Raw genomic sequence first — 20,211 nt, 5'->3', positions numbered from 1 at the left:
CTTAGAGAGAACACAATCAGTATTTGTTGAGTACATCTATGGTTAGAATATTCATTCCTACACCAGATGGTGCATATCAAGTGGAAGGCCTAGTGAAATATGATTTTAGGCTGAAGGAAATTGGAAGTAATTTCTTAGACTTATTGATATTCTCATGCATCAGTAAATCATATTTTCAGCAAATGGCAAAAGGTTTGTATACAATTTCATTCTGTTCAAATTTAGAATGTAGACAAAATCATGTGAGAAAGCATGAATGATTTTCCTGCAGTTGCTCATTGCTGCTTTTCTAATTTTCAACAAATTGCACATTAGCTTCTTTGTACAGAAAATGTACCAAATACATGGCAAGTCTATCAACATTTGTAAGAGATAGATTAATGTTTCAGATGCAGACCCTTCCTCAGAATGGCTTGAAGGGCCTACAATGGAACCATTAACCTACCTTTCTTTTTTCTGATACTGACCAATATTGTTGCACGTTTTCAACATTTTCTGTTTTTATCTCAGATTTCGAGGATCCACAGTTTTTTTTAAACTTAGCAATGAGAGAATAAGGTACCTACCTCTACTTCTACAAATTCATTTAACTTCTTGCAAGTTGCAGAAAACGTCTCTGTTGTTCCAAATTCAAAATACCATAGTTTGTTCTTCATTCTGAAAAGAATAGAAAGAAACATAACCTTTTATTTAAAATTGAGAAACTAATATGACTGAACAGACCTAATTTGAAAAATCTTCCCCTTGGGTTTTATTATTATGATTGCAACAAATGAATGCAACAGCTGATACTTTATCAATAGTAATCTCAGCAGGAGAGAGAATGCAGCCACAAAGACCTCCCCCCTTGTTGTCAATCACCAAATTGAAAAATTGAAAACAGCCAAGGGCAGTGTGTGAGTCATCGTTTGTGATATAGAACAATGATTAGTAGTAGCAAGTTAACCCTATACACACAACTCTGGCTATCCTACACTGAGCTGCTGAGTTCACTTAGCAGTAGTCTAGGGCCTACCCCTAGCTGGGAGCTGCACCGTTGCCTGCTGGGGAGAGTTGTGTGTGTTTTCCTTTGGACAATTTTGAAAAAATCCTCTCACCAGTTACAATTTTGAAAAAATCCTCTCACCATTTGCAATTTTTTAATGTTTGGTGGTGAGTGTGTGGTAAGGTCTACCTTCTCAATATTATAGGTTGAGATTTGAATTCATTTGAAACCCATCCAGTTGCAGAGTTAAAATTGGGCCCTTAGACTCAAAATTGAATTCAGAAATGCATAATTTAAAAAAACTTCAACCTACATTTATGTAGCACCACTAATGTAAAATAAATATACATATATCACAGAAAAAAATGGATGCTGAGCCAATGAAGGAGATATTGGGAGGCATGAGCAAAAGCTTTGTCAAGGTTCCTGAAATGGTTGGCAAGTATGGCAGAGGACAGCCAGATCCAATAGCGCTTGGCATGGTCAAGCCAGATCTGCTTATGAGTGGCTAAACCAATTGCACACAAAATACATTCAAAGTCTTGAGGAAATGAAGATGGGGCTGTACCAGTGACAACAATTGGGATGGGAGTAAAGGATATGCTGGGGACAACATCAATTAGAGATGGGGAAATAGTTGAGCACATCAATTGCATTTTTGGAGTTGCAATAAATAGAGGGCCAAAGGTTTTCAGTTTGTAGTTTGAAACTTTGGAGAGTTCTACCACTGGCTGGTGGTGAGGCATATAAAGAAATGGTCAGAAATTGCCTGGTCTATGATTGAGACCAAGAGAAGTCATGGGAATAGCAGGGGCAAGGGGGTGGCTGTGCAAATGGGTAGGAAAGTTTATATGGAAAGAAAAGTTTTGGGAGGACAGTGAATGTACAGGAGGGAGGCTGAGGGAGAATATCTTTTGAGAAACTTGGAAGCAGTAGAGAATGAGATTTTAAAGGAAAGAAGGATGAAAGGTGAGGTCATCTGCTCAAAGGTCTATAAGGTTATAGAGGGACAGGGAGAAAGACCCAAGGTATTTTTTTTGACGTTAAGGGCCACAGTGTGTTTGTTTACGTGAGGAGGGCGGTAGAAAGTATAGCCAGGTGACTTCAATAAGGGACAAGGCATCACCACCTGTGCATCAAGTTTCAGTCAAAACTATGATGCCAATGAAATCATCACATTAAGATCATATATTGTAGGGGCCTACTCATGTATGAACATTCTGGAAGAACATGCAGGGGATTGCTGATCCACCAGCTGCCCAAGGGGTAGTAATGGTTGGTCTCAATGAGATGGGAAGGAGTTTAGCAAGATTAGCCTCCAAAGGACATAATAGATGGAAAGGCGGGAGAGAGTGAGAGAGAAGGAAATGGCAAATGGCATTTCTATTCTTAAGAGGGCAGGAAAGGGTAGCTCCATGGCCCCTTCAGAGAAAGGGTAACTGAAGTCCACGATAGCAGCAGGAAATTAGGAGGGCAATGAAGTAATGATGAATTGTGTTGCGAACGGGGGGGAAGATGGGTGAGCTGTTTGCAGAGCAGCAACCAAAATGCACATGAGAAAGGGCACGGATGGATTTCATGTTATATAGACAAGTTACATAAGTGCCTGCAACTCAATATCTTGGTTTGACGATAGTTGGGAAGAGACAATGGATCTAGGAGCTGTTTGAGGGACAGAGTGTTAGTGGGTGCACTGCTGGAAGCTGTTCAGTGGAATCAGAGAGTTGAGGAGGGATGGAGAGTCAACCATGAACCAGTGGAGGCTAATCCAGGGGTCCAGCGGAGATGCACAGTGTCTTTATATGTTAACAATGTGCATCGGTAGTTCCGATATAATAGCTCCAGAGAAAGGAGCAGTCGGAGTGAACCCAAGTCCATACGTTCAGTTCAGAGGGAATAGCTGTGGGGAGATGAGAAGCACACAAGATCAGCAGCATGAGGATTTACTTGTTCAACTCAGTTCAGTAAAGGCAGACAAAGAAGTTCTGAAGGGTGAGTGAAGTTAGCAGCCACTAACCTGGAGCTGCCCAAATGGCCACTCAAGGTAATCTCTCACAAACTTTGTGTTAATGTATAACAGAAACAGATGCAGTCTTGGAGCTGCCTCCAGAATTATTTTAGCACAGTAATGCTGATGTATACTCAAAATCATTTCACATCAATTACAGCCTATGTTTCTTATTCAAAAATGTGTGTGTCAACTATCCATTTTACGTAAACGAGTTCTCAAGTGAAATGCCTTTAGAAACTGCATAAAATGGGACTTTTAAAATCATTGCAATGCACATATGATGTCAAGAATGAGAAAATATCACACTGATGATAATGAGTTCTGAGCAATGTCATAAAAATTAAAAAGATCCAAAGCTCATAAGAAAATAAGCATACTAATAATTTATAATAGATGTCTAGTGAGTTAAATAACACACATCATTTTACGTAACTGGCATTATATCCAGATTGCTTGATGCTTGTTGAGAACGCCCATTTGTCCTCTCTGACACATCCATCTTCACTCTTTTGTTTAAAGTAAATTGAATATATTGCTTTAGCCAAATCGGAAACACGGCTCCAACTGACCAAGCTCACTCTTGAACCCCTTTAATGAACGGCTGCCCTATATTCAATAATTCTTTCTCTTGAAGTGTTCAAGAGTTGTTGTCATTTAATTATGCATTAATTTCTCTCTGTTCATGTCACTCTGATCTGATTTCCACCAGTCCAAAACACCCAGATTGTCCTGAGCAAAGTGTCCTGAATAATTATAACCACAGTTCATGCTGCCTTCTCGTACGAACTTACGAATTAGGAGTAGGATTAGGCCACTCGGCCCCTCAAGCCTGCTCCGCCATTCAATATCATGGCTGATCTAATTTTAACCTCATATTGCTGCCTATCCCCGATAACCTTTCACCCCCTTGCTTATCAAGAGTCTATCTATCTCTGCCTTAGAGATAGTCAAAGACTCTGCTTCAACCCTCAGAGTAAGAAATCTTTCCTCATCTCTGTCCTAAATGGGTGACCCCTTATTTTGAAATAGTGACCCTGAGTTCTAGATTTCCCACAAGAGGAAATATCCTTTCCACATTCATCCTGTCAAGTCCCCTCAGGATCTATGTTTCGATCAAGTCACCACTTACTCTTCTAATCTCCAGTGAATACAAGCTTAGCCTCTCTAGCTTTCCTCATAAGATAACCTGCCCATTCCAGGTAGTAATCTAGTAAACCTTCTCTGAACTGCTTCCAACGCATTTACACCTTTCCTTAAATAAGGAGACTAATACTGTACACAGTACTCCAGATGTGGCCTCACCATTGCCCTGCATAAGTGAACATAACCTCCCTACTCTTGTATTTAATTCCCCTTGCCATAACCGATAACATTCTATTAGCTTTGCTAATTACTTGCTGTACCTGCATACTAACCTTTTGCCATTCATGCACTAGGACACCCAGATCCCGCTGCATCTCAGAGGTCTTTCAGATAATGTGCCTCTTTTTTAATTCATCCTGCCAAAACAAGACCACCACACATTTTCCCACATTATACTCCATTTGCCAGTCTTGGCCCATTCACCTAACTTACTTATATCCTTTTGTAGCCTCCTTACATCCTCTTCACAACTTACTTTCCTACGTATCATTGTCACGTTAGAAAATTTAGCAACCATACCATCAGTCCCTTCATCCGAATCATTTATATAAATTGTAAAGAGCTGAGGCCCTAACATTGATCCCTGTGGCACACCACTCATCACATCCTGCCAACCAGAAAATGAGCCATTTATGCTTACTCTCTGTTTCATGTTAGATGGACAATCTTCTATTCATGCCAATATGTTAACCCCTATACCATGAGCTTTTACTTTCACAATAGCATTTGAGACGACAATTCATCATCAGGAAATCCATCAGGACCCAGGATTTGAATGGCCATTTGGGTTTCTCCAGGTTGCTGGCTGCTAACTTCACTCACCCTTCAGAACTTCTTTGTCTGTCTTTGCTGAACTGAGTTGAACAAGCAGATCCTCACGCTGCTGATCTTGTGTGCTTCTCATCTCCCTATAGCTATTCCCTCATCTGAACTGATCCTGCGGATTTGGGTTCACTCCAACTATTCCTTTCTCCGTAGCCATTGAGGCACCTTCTGAAAATCTAAGTACAGCACATCCACCAGTTCCCCTTTATCCACAGCAGCTGTTACTTCTTCAAAGAACGCCAATAAATTGGTTAAACATGATTTCCCTTTCACAAAGCCATGTTGACTCTACCTGATTACCTTGAATTCATCTAAGTGCCCTGTTATAACGTCTTTAACAATAGCTAACATTTTCCCTATGACAGATGTTAAGCTAACTGACCTGCCGTTTCCTGCGTTCTGTCTCCCTCCCTTTTTGAATAAAGGAGTTAAATTAGCTACTTTCCAATCTAATGGAACCTTCTCCGAATCTAGTGAATTTTGGAAAATTAAAACCAATGCATCAACTATCTCACTAGTCACTTCTTTTAAGACACTACAATGAAATCCATCAGGATCCGGGGACTTGTCATCCTGCAGTTCCAACAATTTGCCAAGTACCACTTCCCTGGTGATTGTAATTTTCCTGAGTTCCTCCTTCCTTTCCAATTCCTGATTTACAGCCATTTCTGGGATGTTATTGCATCCTCTGACAATGTTAGAAATGCAGGTCCCTTTAAGAGTAAACCAGGACAAGCTTCAGAGTGAATGGAGAGCAGGTGGTGCTCAAATTTAAATAAGGGCAATTACGAGGGCATGAAAGCAGAGCGGTGCCATTGTGGCATTTTCACTGGACTAGTATTCCAGAGAGCCAGGGTAATGCTCTGGGGACCTGGATTCAAATCCCATCACGGCAGATGGTGAAATTTGAGTTCAATAAAAATCTGGGTTTAAAGTCTGATGATGACCATGAAACCATTGCTGATTGTTGTAAAAACCCATCTAATTCACTAATGTCCTTTAGGGAAGGAAATCTGCTGTCCTTAACTGGTCTGGCCTACTTGTGACTCCAGAGCCACAGCAATGTGGTTGACTCTTAAATGCTCTCTGAAGAAGGCAGTTAGAGATGGGCAATAAATGCTGGCCTAGCCAGTGACGCCCACATCCCATGAACGAATAATAAAAAAATTGAAGCCTGTACTTAAGAGCTAGGTTTTTCCCTAGTAATGAGGTTTTTTTGCTTCTGAACAGGGAAAGGATCCAGATGGCAAGAGTGGTATTTGTGAACTATAGTTTAACAATAAAACAGTTATGATTCACATAATGTCTTCTGCTACCTGATTTGGTAAATGGATATTCACCTGTTAAACATTCTCTATAGTGAAGACCGATGCAAGATAGCTATTCAATTCATCTGCCATCTCCTTATTTTCCAATATTAATTCCCAAGACGAACCCTCACTTTGTTAACTCTTCTCTGTTTTAATAATCCATTGAAACTCTTATTTTCTCTTCCTATATTTCTAGCTAGCTTTCTCTCGTACTCTAACTTTTCTCTCCTTATTAATCTTTTAGTCATTCTTTGCTGTGTTTTATCTTCTGTCCAATCTTCTGACCTGCCACCCATCTTTGCACAATTATTTGCTTTTTCTTTAAGTTTGATATTATCTTTAAATTTTTAGTTAACCTTAGATGATGGATCCTCCCTTGGAGTTTTTCTTTCTTGTTGGAATGCATCCATTCTGTGTATTCTGAAATATCTCCTTAAATGTCTGCCACTAGATCTCTATTGACCTATCCATTAACCTAAACTGCCAGTTTACTTTCGTTAGCTCTGTTTTCATGCCCTCGTAATTGCCCTTAATTAAGTTTAAAGTACAAGTGTTAGACCTAGTCTTCTCTCCCTCAAACTGAATGCAAAATTCAATCATATTATGATCACTGCTACCTAGGGGTGCTTTCACTACGAGGACATTAATTAATCCTATCTCATTGCACAATACCAGGTCTAGTGTAGCCTGCTCCCTGGTTGGCTCCAGAACATAATCTAAGAAATTATACCTATAACATTCTATGAATGTGTCATCTATGCTACCTTTGCCCATCTGGTTGTTCCAGCCTGTATGTAGTTGAAAATCCCCCATGATAATCACCGTACATTTTTGACAAACTCCCACTATTTCTTCTTTGATACCCTATCCTACCATGTAATTATTATTAGGGAGCCTGTACACCACTCCCACAAGCAACTTCTTGCCTTTATCAATCCTCAACTCTACCCAAACCACTTCTATATTCTGATTCCTGCACTTAGGCTATCCCTCTCTATTGTGTTAACGTGATCTTTAATTAACAGAGCCATCCCGTCACCTTTTCCTAACTTCCTGTCCTTCCTAAAAGTCACCTACCCTTCAATGTTCAGGTCCCAATTCATCCCATCCTGTAGCCATGTCTCTGTAATGGCTATTAGATATCTTACTTATCTCCATTTGCACTATAAGTTCATCTGTTTTGTTTCAAAAACTACGTGCATTAAGTTACAGAGCCTTTAAGTTTTGTCCTTTTATTATTTTTGTAACCTCTAACCTTTTCTACTGGTTTACTCTTAGACTTTACTCTCTGTCCCTTCCTGTTATGGTCTGTTTATCATTTCCCAAATTAATACTTTCCTCTCTTACCTTTTCTTTACTCTTTAATTTACCACATGTTCCCACGTTTGATCCTTTACCCCCACAATTTAGTTTAAAACTCTTTGTACTTCCCTAGTTATGTGATTCGCAAGAACTTTCGCCCCAGCACAGTTCAGGTGTAGACTGTCCCAATGGTACAACACCCCACTTTCCCCAGTACTGATGCCAGTGAGCCATGAACTGGAACCCACATCTCCCACACCAGTCTTGAGCCACGGATTTATCTCTCTAATCTTATTTGTCCTATGCCAATTTGCACATGGCTCAGATAATAATACAAAAATTATTACCTTTGAGGTTCTTCTTAATTTGGTACCTAGCTTCTCATACTGATTCCTTGCCCTAACTATGTTGTTGGTACCTACATGGACCACGAAGACTAGATTGTCCCCCTCCCACTGCAAGTTCCTCTCTAGTCCTGAGCAGATGTCCCAAACCCTGGCACCGGGCAGGCAACACAGCCTTCCGGACTCTCGTTCTTTGCTGCAGAGAACAGTGTCAATCTCCCTCACTATTACCACTATATTCCTGTTTGCTCCCCTCGCTTGAACGGCTTCCTGTACCATGGTGTCATGGTCAACCTGCTCATCCACCTTGCAGACCTTGCTTTCATCCACACAGGTTGCAAGCACCTCAAACTTGTTTGACAATTGCAAATTCTAAGGCTCCTCCAGTACAGTCTGCTCAGTCCCTTTACCTGTTTTACTCACTGCAGGAGTTCCTCAGGGTAGTGTCCTAGGCCCAACTATCTTCAGCTGCTTCATCAATGACCTTCCATCATAAGGTCAGAAATGGGGATGTTTACTGATGGTTGCACAATGTTCAGCACCATTCGCAACTCCTCAGATACTGAAGCACTCCATGTCCAAATGCAGAAAGACCAGGACAATATCCAGGCTTGGGCTGACAAGTGGCAAGTGACATTTGCGCCACAAAGGTGCCGGGTAATGACCATCTCCAACAAGAGAGAATCTAACCACCGCCCCTTCACATTCAATGGCATTACCATCACTGAATCCCCCACTATCAACATCCTCAGGGGTTACCATTGACCAGAAACTGATCTGGTCAAGCCATATAAATACTGTGGCTACAAGAACAGGTCAGAAACTAGGAATCCTGCAGTGAGTAACTCACCTCCTGACTCTCCAAAGCCTATCCATCATCTACAAGGCACAAGTCAGGAGTGTAATGGAATACCCTCTGCTTGCCTGGATGAGTGCAGCTCCAACAACACTCAAGAAGCTTAACACCATCCTGGACAAAGCAGCCTGTTTGATTGGCACCCCTTCCACAAACATTCACTCCCTCCACCACCGACAAACAGTGGCAGCAGTGTGTATCATCTACAAAGTGCACTGCATGAACTCATCGACGCTCCTTAGACAATACCTTCCAAACCCACGAGACCTACCATCTAGAAGGATAAGTGTAGCAAATACATGGGAACACCACCGCCTGGAAGTTTCCCTCCAAGCCACTCACCATCCTGACTTGGAAATATATCGCTGTTCCTTCACTGTTGTTGGGTCCAAATCCTGGAACTCCTTTCCTAACTACACTATGGGTGTACCTACACCATAGGGACTGCAGTGGTTCAAGAAGGCAGCTCACCATCACCTTCTCAAGGGCAACTAGGGATGGGCAATAAATTGCAGCCTAGCCAGTGAGCCCACATCCCATAAATGAACTTTTAAAAATCCGCCTGTCCCTCATTGCTGACCAAAACAGATGACCCCATTCTAAGAAGTGTGACCATCTTCTGGAACAATGTGTTCAGATATTTTTCCCCCTCCCTTACATTGTGCACTGTATGTAGTTCGGCTTCCAGATCAATTATCCTGATTCAGAATGCTTCTAAGCTGTTTACGCTTTCTACAGATCTGTTTGTCCTGTATCGACTTGCGTCCAAATGCACCCACATTCCACAGCTGCAGCATAACACCTGTCCTGCCATTGTTACTTATGTTATTTAATTAATTTAATTACTTTCTTAATTAACTTAGAGTAATTCCAATGTATGCTACAATTTACTGTGCTTATGAAATACTAGTACCACTGACAACCAAAAATTACACATTTCTTAACTACACAGGTATGTGTTTTAAGTATTTAAAATTAAAATAAAATAATTAAAGTATAGTTTTAGTTCTATTTTATTTATAGATCTACCTTAACTCCTGTGTCCTAAGCTGGTTATTAACACACTGTCACTAACACTATGCACTTATCAGCCAGTCAACTTACTATCAACTTACAAACGTACAGTGCCTATACTATTTTAAACCCTAAGAGCAGAATAAACCTTAGCCACTTACTAGATACTCACCAAACAGCTAGCTTCTTCTCCAACTAATCAAACTGCTTCTTTGCTGTGATGTCACTATTTGTTTTCTTGCACTGTTTTCAAACTCCCAACTAACTCTCCAGTCGCTGTGTTTTCAATCTCTCAACTGTCTCTTCACTCAGATAAAAGCAAAAAACTGCGGATGCTGGAATTCCAAAACAAAAATAAAAATATCTGGAAAAACTCAGCAGGTCTGGCAGCATCTGCGGAGAGGAACACAGTTAACGTTTCGAGTCCGTATGACTCTTCAACAGAGTTGTGTTGAAGAGTCATACGGACTCGAAACGTTAACTGTGTTCCTCTCCGCAGATGCTGCCAGACCTGCTGAGTTTTTCCAGGTATTTTTATTTTTGTTTTTTCTCTTCACTCACGCTGATTTCAGGTTCCTGACTGTCTCTTCACTCACGCTGATTTCAGGTTCCTGACTGCCTCTCCACTCGCTCTGATTTCAGGTTCCTGACTGCCTCTCCACTCGCACTGTTTTCAGGTTCCTGACTGTCTCTCCACTCGTACTGTTTTCAGGTTCCTGACTGCCTCTCCACTCGCACTGTTTTCAGGTTCCTGATTGCCTCTCCACTCGCACTGTTTTCAGGTTCCTGATTGCCTCTCCACTCGCACTGTTTTCAGGTTCCTGACTGTCTCTCCACTCGCACTGTTTTCAGGTTTCTGCCTCTCCACTCGCACTGTTTTCAGGTTCCTGACTGTCTCTCCACTCGCACTGTTTTCAGGTTCCTGACTGCCTCTCCACTCGCACTGTTTTCAGGTTCCTGACTGTCTCTCCACTCGCACTGTTTTCAGGTTTCTGCCTCTCCACTCGCACTGATTTCAGGTTCCTGACTGCCTCTCCACTCGCACTGTTTTCAGGTTCCTGACTGTCTCTCCACTCACACTGTTTTCAGGTTCCTGACTGCCTCTCCACTCGCACTGTTTTCAGGTTCCTGACTGTCTCTCCACTCGCACTGTTTTCAGGTTCCTGACTGCCTCTCCACTCGCACTGTTTTCAGGTTCTTGACTGTCTCTCCACTCGCGTTGTTTTCAGGTTCCTGACTGTCTCTCCACTCGCACTGTTTTCAGGTTCCTGACTGTCTCTCCACTCGTACTGTTTTCAGGTTCCTGACTGTCTCTCCACTCGCACTGTTTTCAGGTTCCTGATTGCCTCTCCACTCGCACTGTTTTCAGGTTCCTGACTGCCTCTCCACTCGCACTGTTTTCAGGTTCCTGACTGCCTCTCCACTCGCTCTGATTTCAGGTTCCTGACTGCCTCTCCACTCGCACTGTTTTCAGGTTCCTGACTGTCTCTCCACTCGTACTGTTTTCAGGTTCCTGACTGCCTCTCCACTCGCACTGTTTTCAGGTTCCTGATTGCCTCTCCACTCGCACTGTTTTCAGGTTCCTGATTGCCTCTCCACTCGCACTGTTTTCAGGTTCCTGACTGTCTCTCCACTCGCACTGTTTTCAGGTTTCTGCCTCTCCACTCGCACTGTTTTCAGGTTCCTGACTGTCTCTCCACTCGCACTGTTTTCAGGTTTCTGCCTCTCCACTCGCACTGTTTTCAGGTTCCTGACTGTCTCTCCACTCGCACTGTTTTCAGGTTCCTGACTGCCTCTCCACTCGCACTGTTTTCAGGTTCTTGACTGTCTCTCCACTCGCGTTGTTTTCAGGTTCCTGACTGTCTCTCCACTCGCACTGTTTTCAGGTTCCTGACTGCCTCTCCACTTGCACTGTTTTCAGGTTCCTGACTGCCTCTCCACTCGCTCTGTTTTCAGGTTCCTGACTGCCTCTCCACTCGCGTTGTTTTCAGGTTCCTGACTGTCTCTCCACTCGCACTGTTTTCAGGTTCCTGACTGCCTCTCCACTCGCACTGTTTTCAGGTTCCTGACTGTCTCTCCACTCGTACTGTTTTCAGGTTCCTGACTGCCTCTCCACTCGCACTGTTTTCAGGTTCCTGACTGCCTCTCCACTCGCGTTGTTTTCAGGTTCTTGACTGTCTCTCCACTCGTACTGTTTTCAGGTTCCTGACTGTCTCTCCACTCGCACTGTTTTCAGGTTCCTGACTGCCTCTCCACTCGCACTGTTTTCAGGTTCCTGACTGTCTCTCCACTCGCACTGTTTTCAGGTTCTTGACTGTCTCTCCACTCGCGTTGTTTTCAGGTTCCTGACTGTCTCTCCACTCGCACTGTTTTCAGGTTCCTGACTGTCTCTCCACTCACACTGTTTTCAGGTTCCTGACTGTCTCTCCACTCGCACTGTTTTCAGGTTCCTGATTGCCTCTCCACTCGCACTGTTTTCAGGTTCCTGACTGCCTCTCCACTCGCACTGTTTTCAGGTTCTTGACTGTCTCTCCACTCGCGTTGTTTTCAGGTTCCTGACTGTCTCTCCACTCGCACTGTTTTCAGGTTTCCGCCTCTCCACTCGCACTGATTTCAGGTTCCTGACTGCCTCTCCACTCGCACTGTTTTCAGGTTCCTGACTGTCTCTCCACTCACACTGTTTTCAGGTTCTATGACTGCCTCTCCACTCGCACTGTTTTCAGGTTCCTGACTGTCTCTCCACTCGCACTGTTTTCAGGTTCCTGACTGCCTCTCCACTCGCACTGTTTTCAGGTTCTTGACTGTCTCTCCACTCGCGTTGTTTTCAGGTTCCTGACTGTCTCTCCACTCGCACTGTTTTCAGGTTCCTGACTGTCTCTCCACTCGTACTGTTTTCAGGTTCCTGACTGTCTCTCCACTCGCACTGTTTTCAGGTTCCTGATTGCCTCTCCACTCGCACTGTTTTCAGGTTCCTGACTGCCTCTCCACTCGCACTGTTTTCAGGTTCTTGACTGTCTCTCCACTCGCGTTGTTTTCAGGTTCCTGACTGTCTCTCCACTCGCACTGTTTTCAGGTTCCTGACTGTCTCTCCACTCGTACTGTTTTCAGGTTCCTGACTGTCTCTCCACTCGCACTGTTTTCAGGTTCCTGACTGTCTCTCCACTCGTACTGTTTTCAGGTTCCTGACTGTCTCTCCACTTGCACTGTTTTCAGGTTCCTGATTGCCTCTCCACTCGTACTGTTTTCAGGTTCCTGACTGTCTCTCCACTCGCACTGTTTTCAGGTTCCTGACTGCCTCTCCACTTGCACTGTTTTCAGGTTCCTGACTGCCTCTCCACTCGCTCTGTTTTCAGGTTCCTGACTGTCTCTCCACTCGCGTTGTTTTCAGGTTCCTGACTGTCTCTCCACTCGCACTGTTTTCAGGTTCCTGACTGCCTCTCCACTCGCACTGTTTTCAGGTTCCTGACTGTCTCTCCACTCGCACTGTTTTCAGGTTCCTGACTGCCTCTCCACTCGCACTGTTTTCAGGTTCCTGACTGCCTCTCCACTCGCGTTGTTTTCAGGTTCTTGACTGTCTCTCCACTCGTACTGTTTTCAGGTTCCTGACTGTCTCTCCACTCGCACTGTTTTCAGGTTCCTGACTGCCTCTCCACTCGCACTGTTTTCAGGTTCCTGACTGTCTCTCCATTCGCGTTGTTTTCAGGTTCTTGACTGTCTCTCCACTCGTACTGTTTTCAGGTTCCTGACTGTCTCTCCACTCGCACTGTTTTCAGGTTCCTGACTGCCTCTCCACTCGCACTGTTTTCGGGTTTCTGACTACCTCTCCACTCGCACTGTTTTCAGGTTCCTGACTGCCTCTCCACTCGCACTGTTTTCAGGTTTCTGACTGCCTCTCCACTTGTGCCAATTTCAGATTCCTGACTGCCTCTCCACTAGTACAGTTTTCAATCTCTCGACTGCCTCTCCATTTGTGATGTTTTCAATCTCCTGACTGCCTCTCCACTTGCACTTTTTTCAATCTCCTTCTTTGACACAGCTGACCTCTCCATTTTCCTGAACTGCTTCTCCTCTATCGCAATGAGGACACTCTACCTGTGTTCTGCTTGTAACCATTCCAATGTTATCATTGCTGAGTAAATGTTCCCAGTGGGGAATGCAGGAAAGGGAATCGCACAACAATATTGTAGGCCCATCTTTGTCCTGTGTTGCTTTTGAATGTAGTACGCTACTGGCGGTGCATAACTGATGAATTTACCCTCATATCTCTTCTTTATCTTCCTGTGACTTTATGACCATCTTTGATGTGTTCCAGGGCTTTAACCCTGGTCTACTCTTACATCACCTACATGGCAACCCTTGTTGGTAGAATTTATAAGCACATCTGATCAACCAGCTGACGGTAGATCTTGGATGAGTTGCAATGTCGCACAGTCCAACACTGGAGAAACTGAAGCCATTGTTACAGGCCCTGACCAACAACTATCTACCTGTCTCTAGCACTGACTCCATCAACTTCCTGAGCTGGCTGCTCAGGCTGAACCCAATGGCCTGCAATCTTAATCATCTGTTCAATCCTATTTTGGGTTTTCTACCCCCATGTCCTGCTCATCACAAGAGTACCCCCTTCCACGGTATAACATTGTCTGCTTATACCATTCCCTGATCCCTTCTTCTGCTGGCATCATCATCACCTTGAGTATTAACTTATCAAGTGCTTTAACCTTAAATAGTAACCCAGAGTCAGAGGAGTGGAAGAAGTAGATTGGGATACATGATCGGAGAAAATGGCTTGGATAAGGTGCAGTGGAATGATTTGAAAATAACAATGGAGGACCTTGAAGTTGATATCCAAGGGAGAGGGAGCTAACAGAGCTTGGCATGGACAGAGGGAATAAGAGTACAAGTCTTTCCATGAAAAAGGGTTAGGGCTTCAGTTTCAAATTCAAGTATAGTTTCACAGAATAATGGAGAGGAGGCCAGTGTGGAGAGTATTTGATAAATGCTCTTCTGGATCAAAGCCAGTTTCAGAAAATTATATTCTCCTTCTGCCTGGATCACATTAAATTCCCATCAATATTCCAGAGATCAGGTGCTTAAGCAGCTGAAATAGCCCATGGGGAGTGACTGATGCTGCCATCATGGATTCAGAATATGAAACACAATAGAAGTAAACAAAATAAATTAAAGAAGAATAAATAGAAGAAAGCAGAACAACATTTCCAGACAGGGAGTTGAATGTCAACATATAATTACAGTAACGAAAGTAAAAATACGCCAGAAGTTAGACAAACTGGAAGAACTACAGAAGAAATAGAACTGTCTAATCAATAACACCCACAGAAACGCAGGTCCATGGAAGAAACAATGTAAGCCTGAACTGACTCAGTCCTAGAAAGTATTCTTGTACGCTGCTATATTTCTAAGACCTGAAGGTCAATTACATCGTTGCTAAACAAAAGAGAAAATGTTTCAAAAATGCTGAGATTCAAGAATAAATGTAGTCAAATTATTTATAATTGCTTTAGTCTGCAAATATTACAAGGCCAATTACAAAACATATTTCTGTACAAATCCAAAGTTTATTCATAAATTTTATCCAATATATTCCCTAATTCTAACAAATGGCCAACAAGGTGGTTTGATATTCTGAAATTTTATCAGGCTAGGCCCAGTCATTGCAAACTTTTCAGTGTCCACCAAAAAAAAAATCACATCACTTTAGACCTCTTCATGCAAGATGATACCAAGGCTCTCCTTGTGAGGAGCATCAAAGGAAAAAGCATGTTAAGGAGAAATTTAATGGGATGTTCACAATTATGGGGGAGCTTGGGGAGACTGTGGGATGTGGCCTCTCAACAAGGACCATAGAGTAGAGACTTGGGCCTCTGAACAAGGACCAAGATATTGGCAGGGAGCGGGCCTGGGTTTCTGCAAAAGCAGCACCAAGTGCAGGTCAATGTCACAAGAAAACTAAATGTATGCGTGACTGTTGAGGGGAGGACCTTGACATGATTAACATGGACTGTGGACTGAAACATTATTCAAATTAAGCTGTGAAGTAACAGCAATATTCAAAATAACTGCTGACATAACAGCATTATTCAAATTATATTTATTCTTCGACTTTTGTTTTTGTTTCTCCAGGTCCTTTACCACACTCATCTTGGCTATGCCTTGTGACCCACAGTTTGAGAATTACAGCAGGCAAAAGGAAAACTAAAAGATACAAAGTAATTAAACCAGGTGAGAGGAATAAAAAATGCGTGAATACAACATAAATCAAAAGGACAGGTTGGGTGTATGGCCGAAATTAGCATTCTTTATACAGATGTGGAGAATGAGGAACAAATTGAATGAACTGCAGGCACACATCTGGGACGATCTGACATGGTAGCTATTGCGAATGATTATAAGATGGTCAGGACTGGGAACTAAATATATCAGGTTATAAGGTCTACAGGAAAGATAGGGAAAATGGTAGAGTGGGAGAATTAGCTTTAGTGATTAAGGATGAAATCACTAGGAGAGGATCTAAAGAGAGGTAAGCAGGTAGTGGAGATCTTATGGGTAGAATTAAGAAATAGAAAAACATTTAGGTCTGTAATGGGAATGTGTATAGGCTGTGAAGTGGCAGATTATATAAATGCTGAGATTGGACATGTATGTAGTAAAGGCAGAATAGTTTTAATGAAGGATTTTAACTTTCACAGAGGTTGGCAAAAGCAGATCAGCACATGTTAGAAAGGTTGTGAATTTCGAGTATATCTGGAATAGTTTCCTGAAACAATGGGCTGGATTTTTACCAGTCCTCAGGAGATGGCCAGGAAGGGGGAAGGGGTGGTAAAATGGCGGCGGAAAACATTGGAAGGGGAGCCCGACATCTTCCCACCACTACTGGATATTCCGAATAATGGGAACGGCAGCAGAGTGGATATTTGCCAACCGGAGGTGGGTGGCCAATTGAACCAATAGGCCAGTTAAGGGTCATGACCTGCCCCTGCCAGCATTTTACCGGCATCGGGACAGGCCCTCGGCAGGAAGGGAAAGTGCCAGGTAACTTCTAGCAGCTTCGTAGTGGGTTTCCAGTAAATGGGGGGGCAGAGGAGGACCTTTATTAATAGCCTCTCCTGGCAGCAATGGCCACCCTTGTGGGTCCTATGTCACCTCTGGAGGTTTCACCCCTCCGACCACCAGGATCAAATTTAAACACTTGTCTGGCCTTTGAAAGTACCTCAACATGGAGCTCTCCCTTCTTCCTGGAGCCTCAGAATTGGGAAAAAACCCCAGTAAAAACAGGAAATAAGAGTACTGGTCTTTTATACCTTAAAATGGAACGCCAGTTCAGACCTGTACTCTTATTTCCCAGTTTTTATTATATTTCCCCACTGCAAACCACCTCTATTGACGGCATTGCTGAGGTTGCCAAGCTGCGGGGTCTCCGATTGGGTCGTCAGCTGTAGGAAGTGGCCTCATCGGTGACCTCTTAATTGGCTGCCACTGGTAAAATGTCACCCAGGGTCTCGTCGCCCTTAAGTGTGAACTTGAGTCCTAATGGGACAGCATGATAAAATTCGTGCCAATTCAAGAAAGTTCTGGCCAAAATGACCTAGAAGCAATCCATGAGCCGCTGTGGGCCATCAGTAGCAGCAGAATTGTACTTGAACACAATCTTTAACCTCATGGCCTGGCATAACCCCCACTCTAGCATTACCACCAGGCCAGGGTATCAACCCTGATTCAATGTAGAATGCAGGAGGGTATGCCAGGAGCGGCACCAGGCATACCTAAAAATGAGGTGTCAATCTGGTGAAGCTATAACATAGGACAATGTGCGTGCCAAACAGCATAAGCAGCAAGTGACAGACAGAGTAATCCCACAACCAACGGATCACCTCCTGACTCCCCAAAGCCTGCCCTACAAGGCACAAGTCAGGAATGTGATGGAATATTCCCCACTTGCCTGGATGAGTGCAGCTCCCACAACACTCAAGAAGCTTGACACCATCCAGGACAAAGCAGCCCACTTGATTGGCACATCCACAAACATTCACTCCCTCCACCACTAACGCACAGTAGCAGCAGTGTGTACCATCTACAAGATGCATTGCAGGAATTCACCAAGGCTCGTTAGACAGTACCTTCCAAACCCACAACAAGGGCAGCAGATAGATGGGAACACCACCACCTGACTTCCAAGTCATTCGCCATCCTGACTTGGAAATGTATTGCTGTTCCTTCACTGTCGCTGGGTCAAAATCCTGGAACTCCCTCCCTAACAGCACGGTGGGTGTACCTACACCACATGGACAGCAACAGTTCAAGGCAGCAGCTCACCACCACCTTCTCAAGGGCAACTAGGAATGGGCAATAAATGATTGCCCAGCCAGTGAAGCCCACATCCCGTGAATGAATAAAAGAAAATAAGAGCAGCTATATTAGATTTAGTAAATAGCAATGAGGAATGAGCCAGGTTTAGTTAACAGCCTAACGGTGCGTGAACATTTATCTAATAGTGATCAAGTTGGGCCAAATCTTCCGGTCAGCAACCAGACGTATGACTGAAGATGCACATCTCACCCTCTTACCCACCTACCCATCTCATACCCTACCCACTTATCCATTCATCGACTCACTCATTCACTCATTGACTCACTAACATTTAGACTGGACCTTTACACCTACCATATGGCAGCCAGTGTGTAAAAAGATAGCATGTCCTGTCTTCCCCTGACTCTAATCTGTTCCTACAGATGGACGCTGGACTGCGCTTTTCTGTGGAAGCCTGGCTTGGAAGACCCCGGTAGAAACATGCAGCAGCACCGAGTTGGGGGAATTTTCAACCGCAGCGGCAATCCGACAACTATTGTCACTGCTTGGAAGGTATCACGAAGTTCAACGTAGTGTTTGAAAGAAACATGAAACAGCTAATAAGATTCTACATTTAGGTAAGGCCGATCTCAATGGGATGAGGCAGAGACTATTTGCAGCAAACTGGGCAAATCTATTAATAAGTAAAACAATAGAGGATCAGTAGGAGGTATTAAAAAAAGAATTTAACGCAATACAGGCCAGTTTATAACCCTAATGGGCAAGAGTGCTTTTTGCCAGAAAAGACAGCCATAGACAACTAAAGGGTTAAGAGATAACACAAAATTATAAGAAAAAGCATACAAATGCAAAGAATAGCACAGATTCTAGCAAAATGGAGAGATACAAAGAGTAGCAAAGGGTGACAAAGCAGATAGTAAGAGCTACAAAAACGGAGTATGACAAGAAATATGCAAGGGATACAAAAATCAACACAAAAGACTTTTACAATTCCATTTGGAAAAAGAGGTTGGTTAGGAGCAATGTGAGCCCCTTGAAAACTGATCACAGTGATATTGTCACTGAAAATAAGGAAATGGCAGGCATGCTAAATAATTACTTTGCATCAGCATGACAGACATCCCAAGGAAACTAATATTGATTCAGGGACATAATAAAATTAATGCAAGCAAGGTAACAGTAAAGGAGAAATTAATGGCACCAAAAAGTGACAAATCCCCAGGACCAGACAATTTCCATGCCAGGATTTTAATAGAAGTAGGTGAGAACATTGCAGTCGCCCTAATTATAATCTTCCAATGTTCTCTTGATTTGGGAACCATTCTGTCAGTTTGGAAAATTGTGCATGTCACTGTTATTTAAGAAAGGTGAGAGAAACCAGGGAATTGTAGTCCAGTTAGCCTAATATCTATTGTGGAGAAATTGCTAGATCTGTAATTAGGGTGACTGAACACTGAAAACTTTCAACTGATCAGAGGGTCAGCATGGATTTGTAAAGAATAGATCATGGCTGACAAATCTGACGTTTTGAAGGGCTAACTAAAGTAATGGACAGGGACGTGTCTATGGATGTTATTTATATGGACTTTCATAAGACATTTACATAAGAACTAGGAGCAGGAGTAGGCAATTCAGCCCCATGAGCCTGCCCTACCATTCAATACGATTATAGCTGATCTCATTTTGACCTCAACTCCAATTTCCCACCCTCTCCCCATAATCTTTCAACCCGTTACTAATTAAAGATCTGTCTATCTCCTCCTTAAATTTATTCAGCATCCCGGCATCTACTGCACTCTGAGGTAGTGAATTCCACAGATTCACGACCCTTTGAGAAAAGTAATTCCTCCTCATCTCTGATTTAAATCTACCACCCCTTAGACTAAAACTATGGCCTCTCATTCTAGAATGCCCCAGAAGGGGAAACATCCGCTCCACGTCTACTTTGTCTATCCCCTTTAGCATCTTATATACCTCAATTAGGTCTCCTCTCATCCTTCTAAGCTCTAGCAAGTATAGGCCTAAATTGCTCAATCTCTCCTCATAAGACAAGCCCCGCATCTCTGGAATCAATCTAGTAAACCTCCTCTGAA

General features: G+C 43.2%; 1 protein-coding gene across 9 annotated transcripts in view; it reads right to left on the bottom strand.

Moving 5' to 3' along the window:
• Positions 1-20,211, bottom strand: part of LOC144686492 (diacylglycerol kinase beta-like) — a 691,325-nt gene that overhangs the window by 122,143 nt on the left and 548,971 nt on the right. For all 9 annotated transcript variants that reach the window (XM_078551766.1, XM_078551771.1, XM_078551773.1 and 6 more), the window contains one exon: positions 567-657. In XM_078551766.1, coding sequence (XP_078407892.1) covers positions 567-657 — 91 coding nt within the window. The remainder of the gene's footprint in view (positions 1-566; positions 658-20,211) is intronic.

The sequence above is a fragment of the Cetorhinus maximus genome, chromosome 11, assembly GCF_964194155.1.
Source record: "Cetorhinus maximus chromosome 11, sCetMax3.hap1.1, whole genome shotgun sequence".
NCBI classification, from domain to species: domain Eukaryota; kingdom Metazoa; phylum Chordata; class Chondrichthyes; order Lamniformes; family Cetorhinidae; genus Cetorhinus; species Cetorhinus maximus.
The sequence above is the reverse complement of the archived record's forward strand: the minus strand, read 5'-3'. Positions and strand labels throughout refer to the sequence as shown.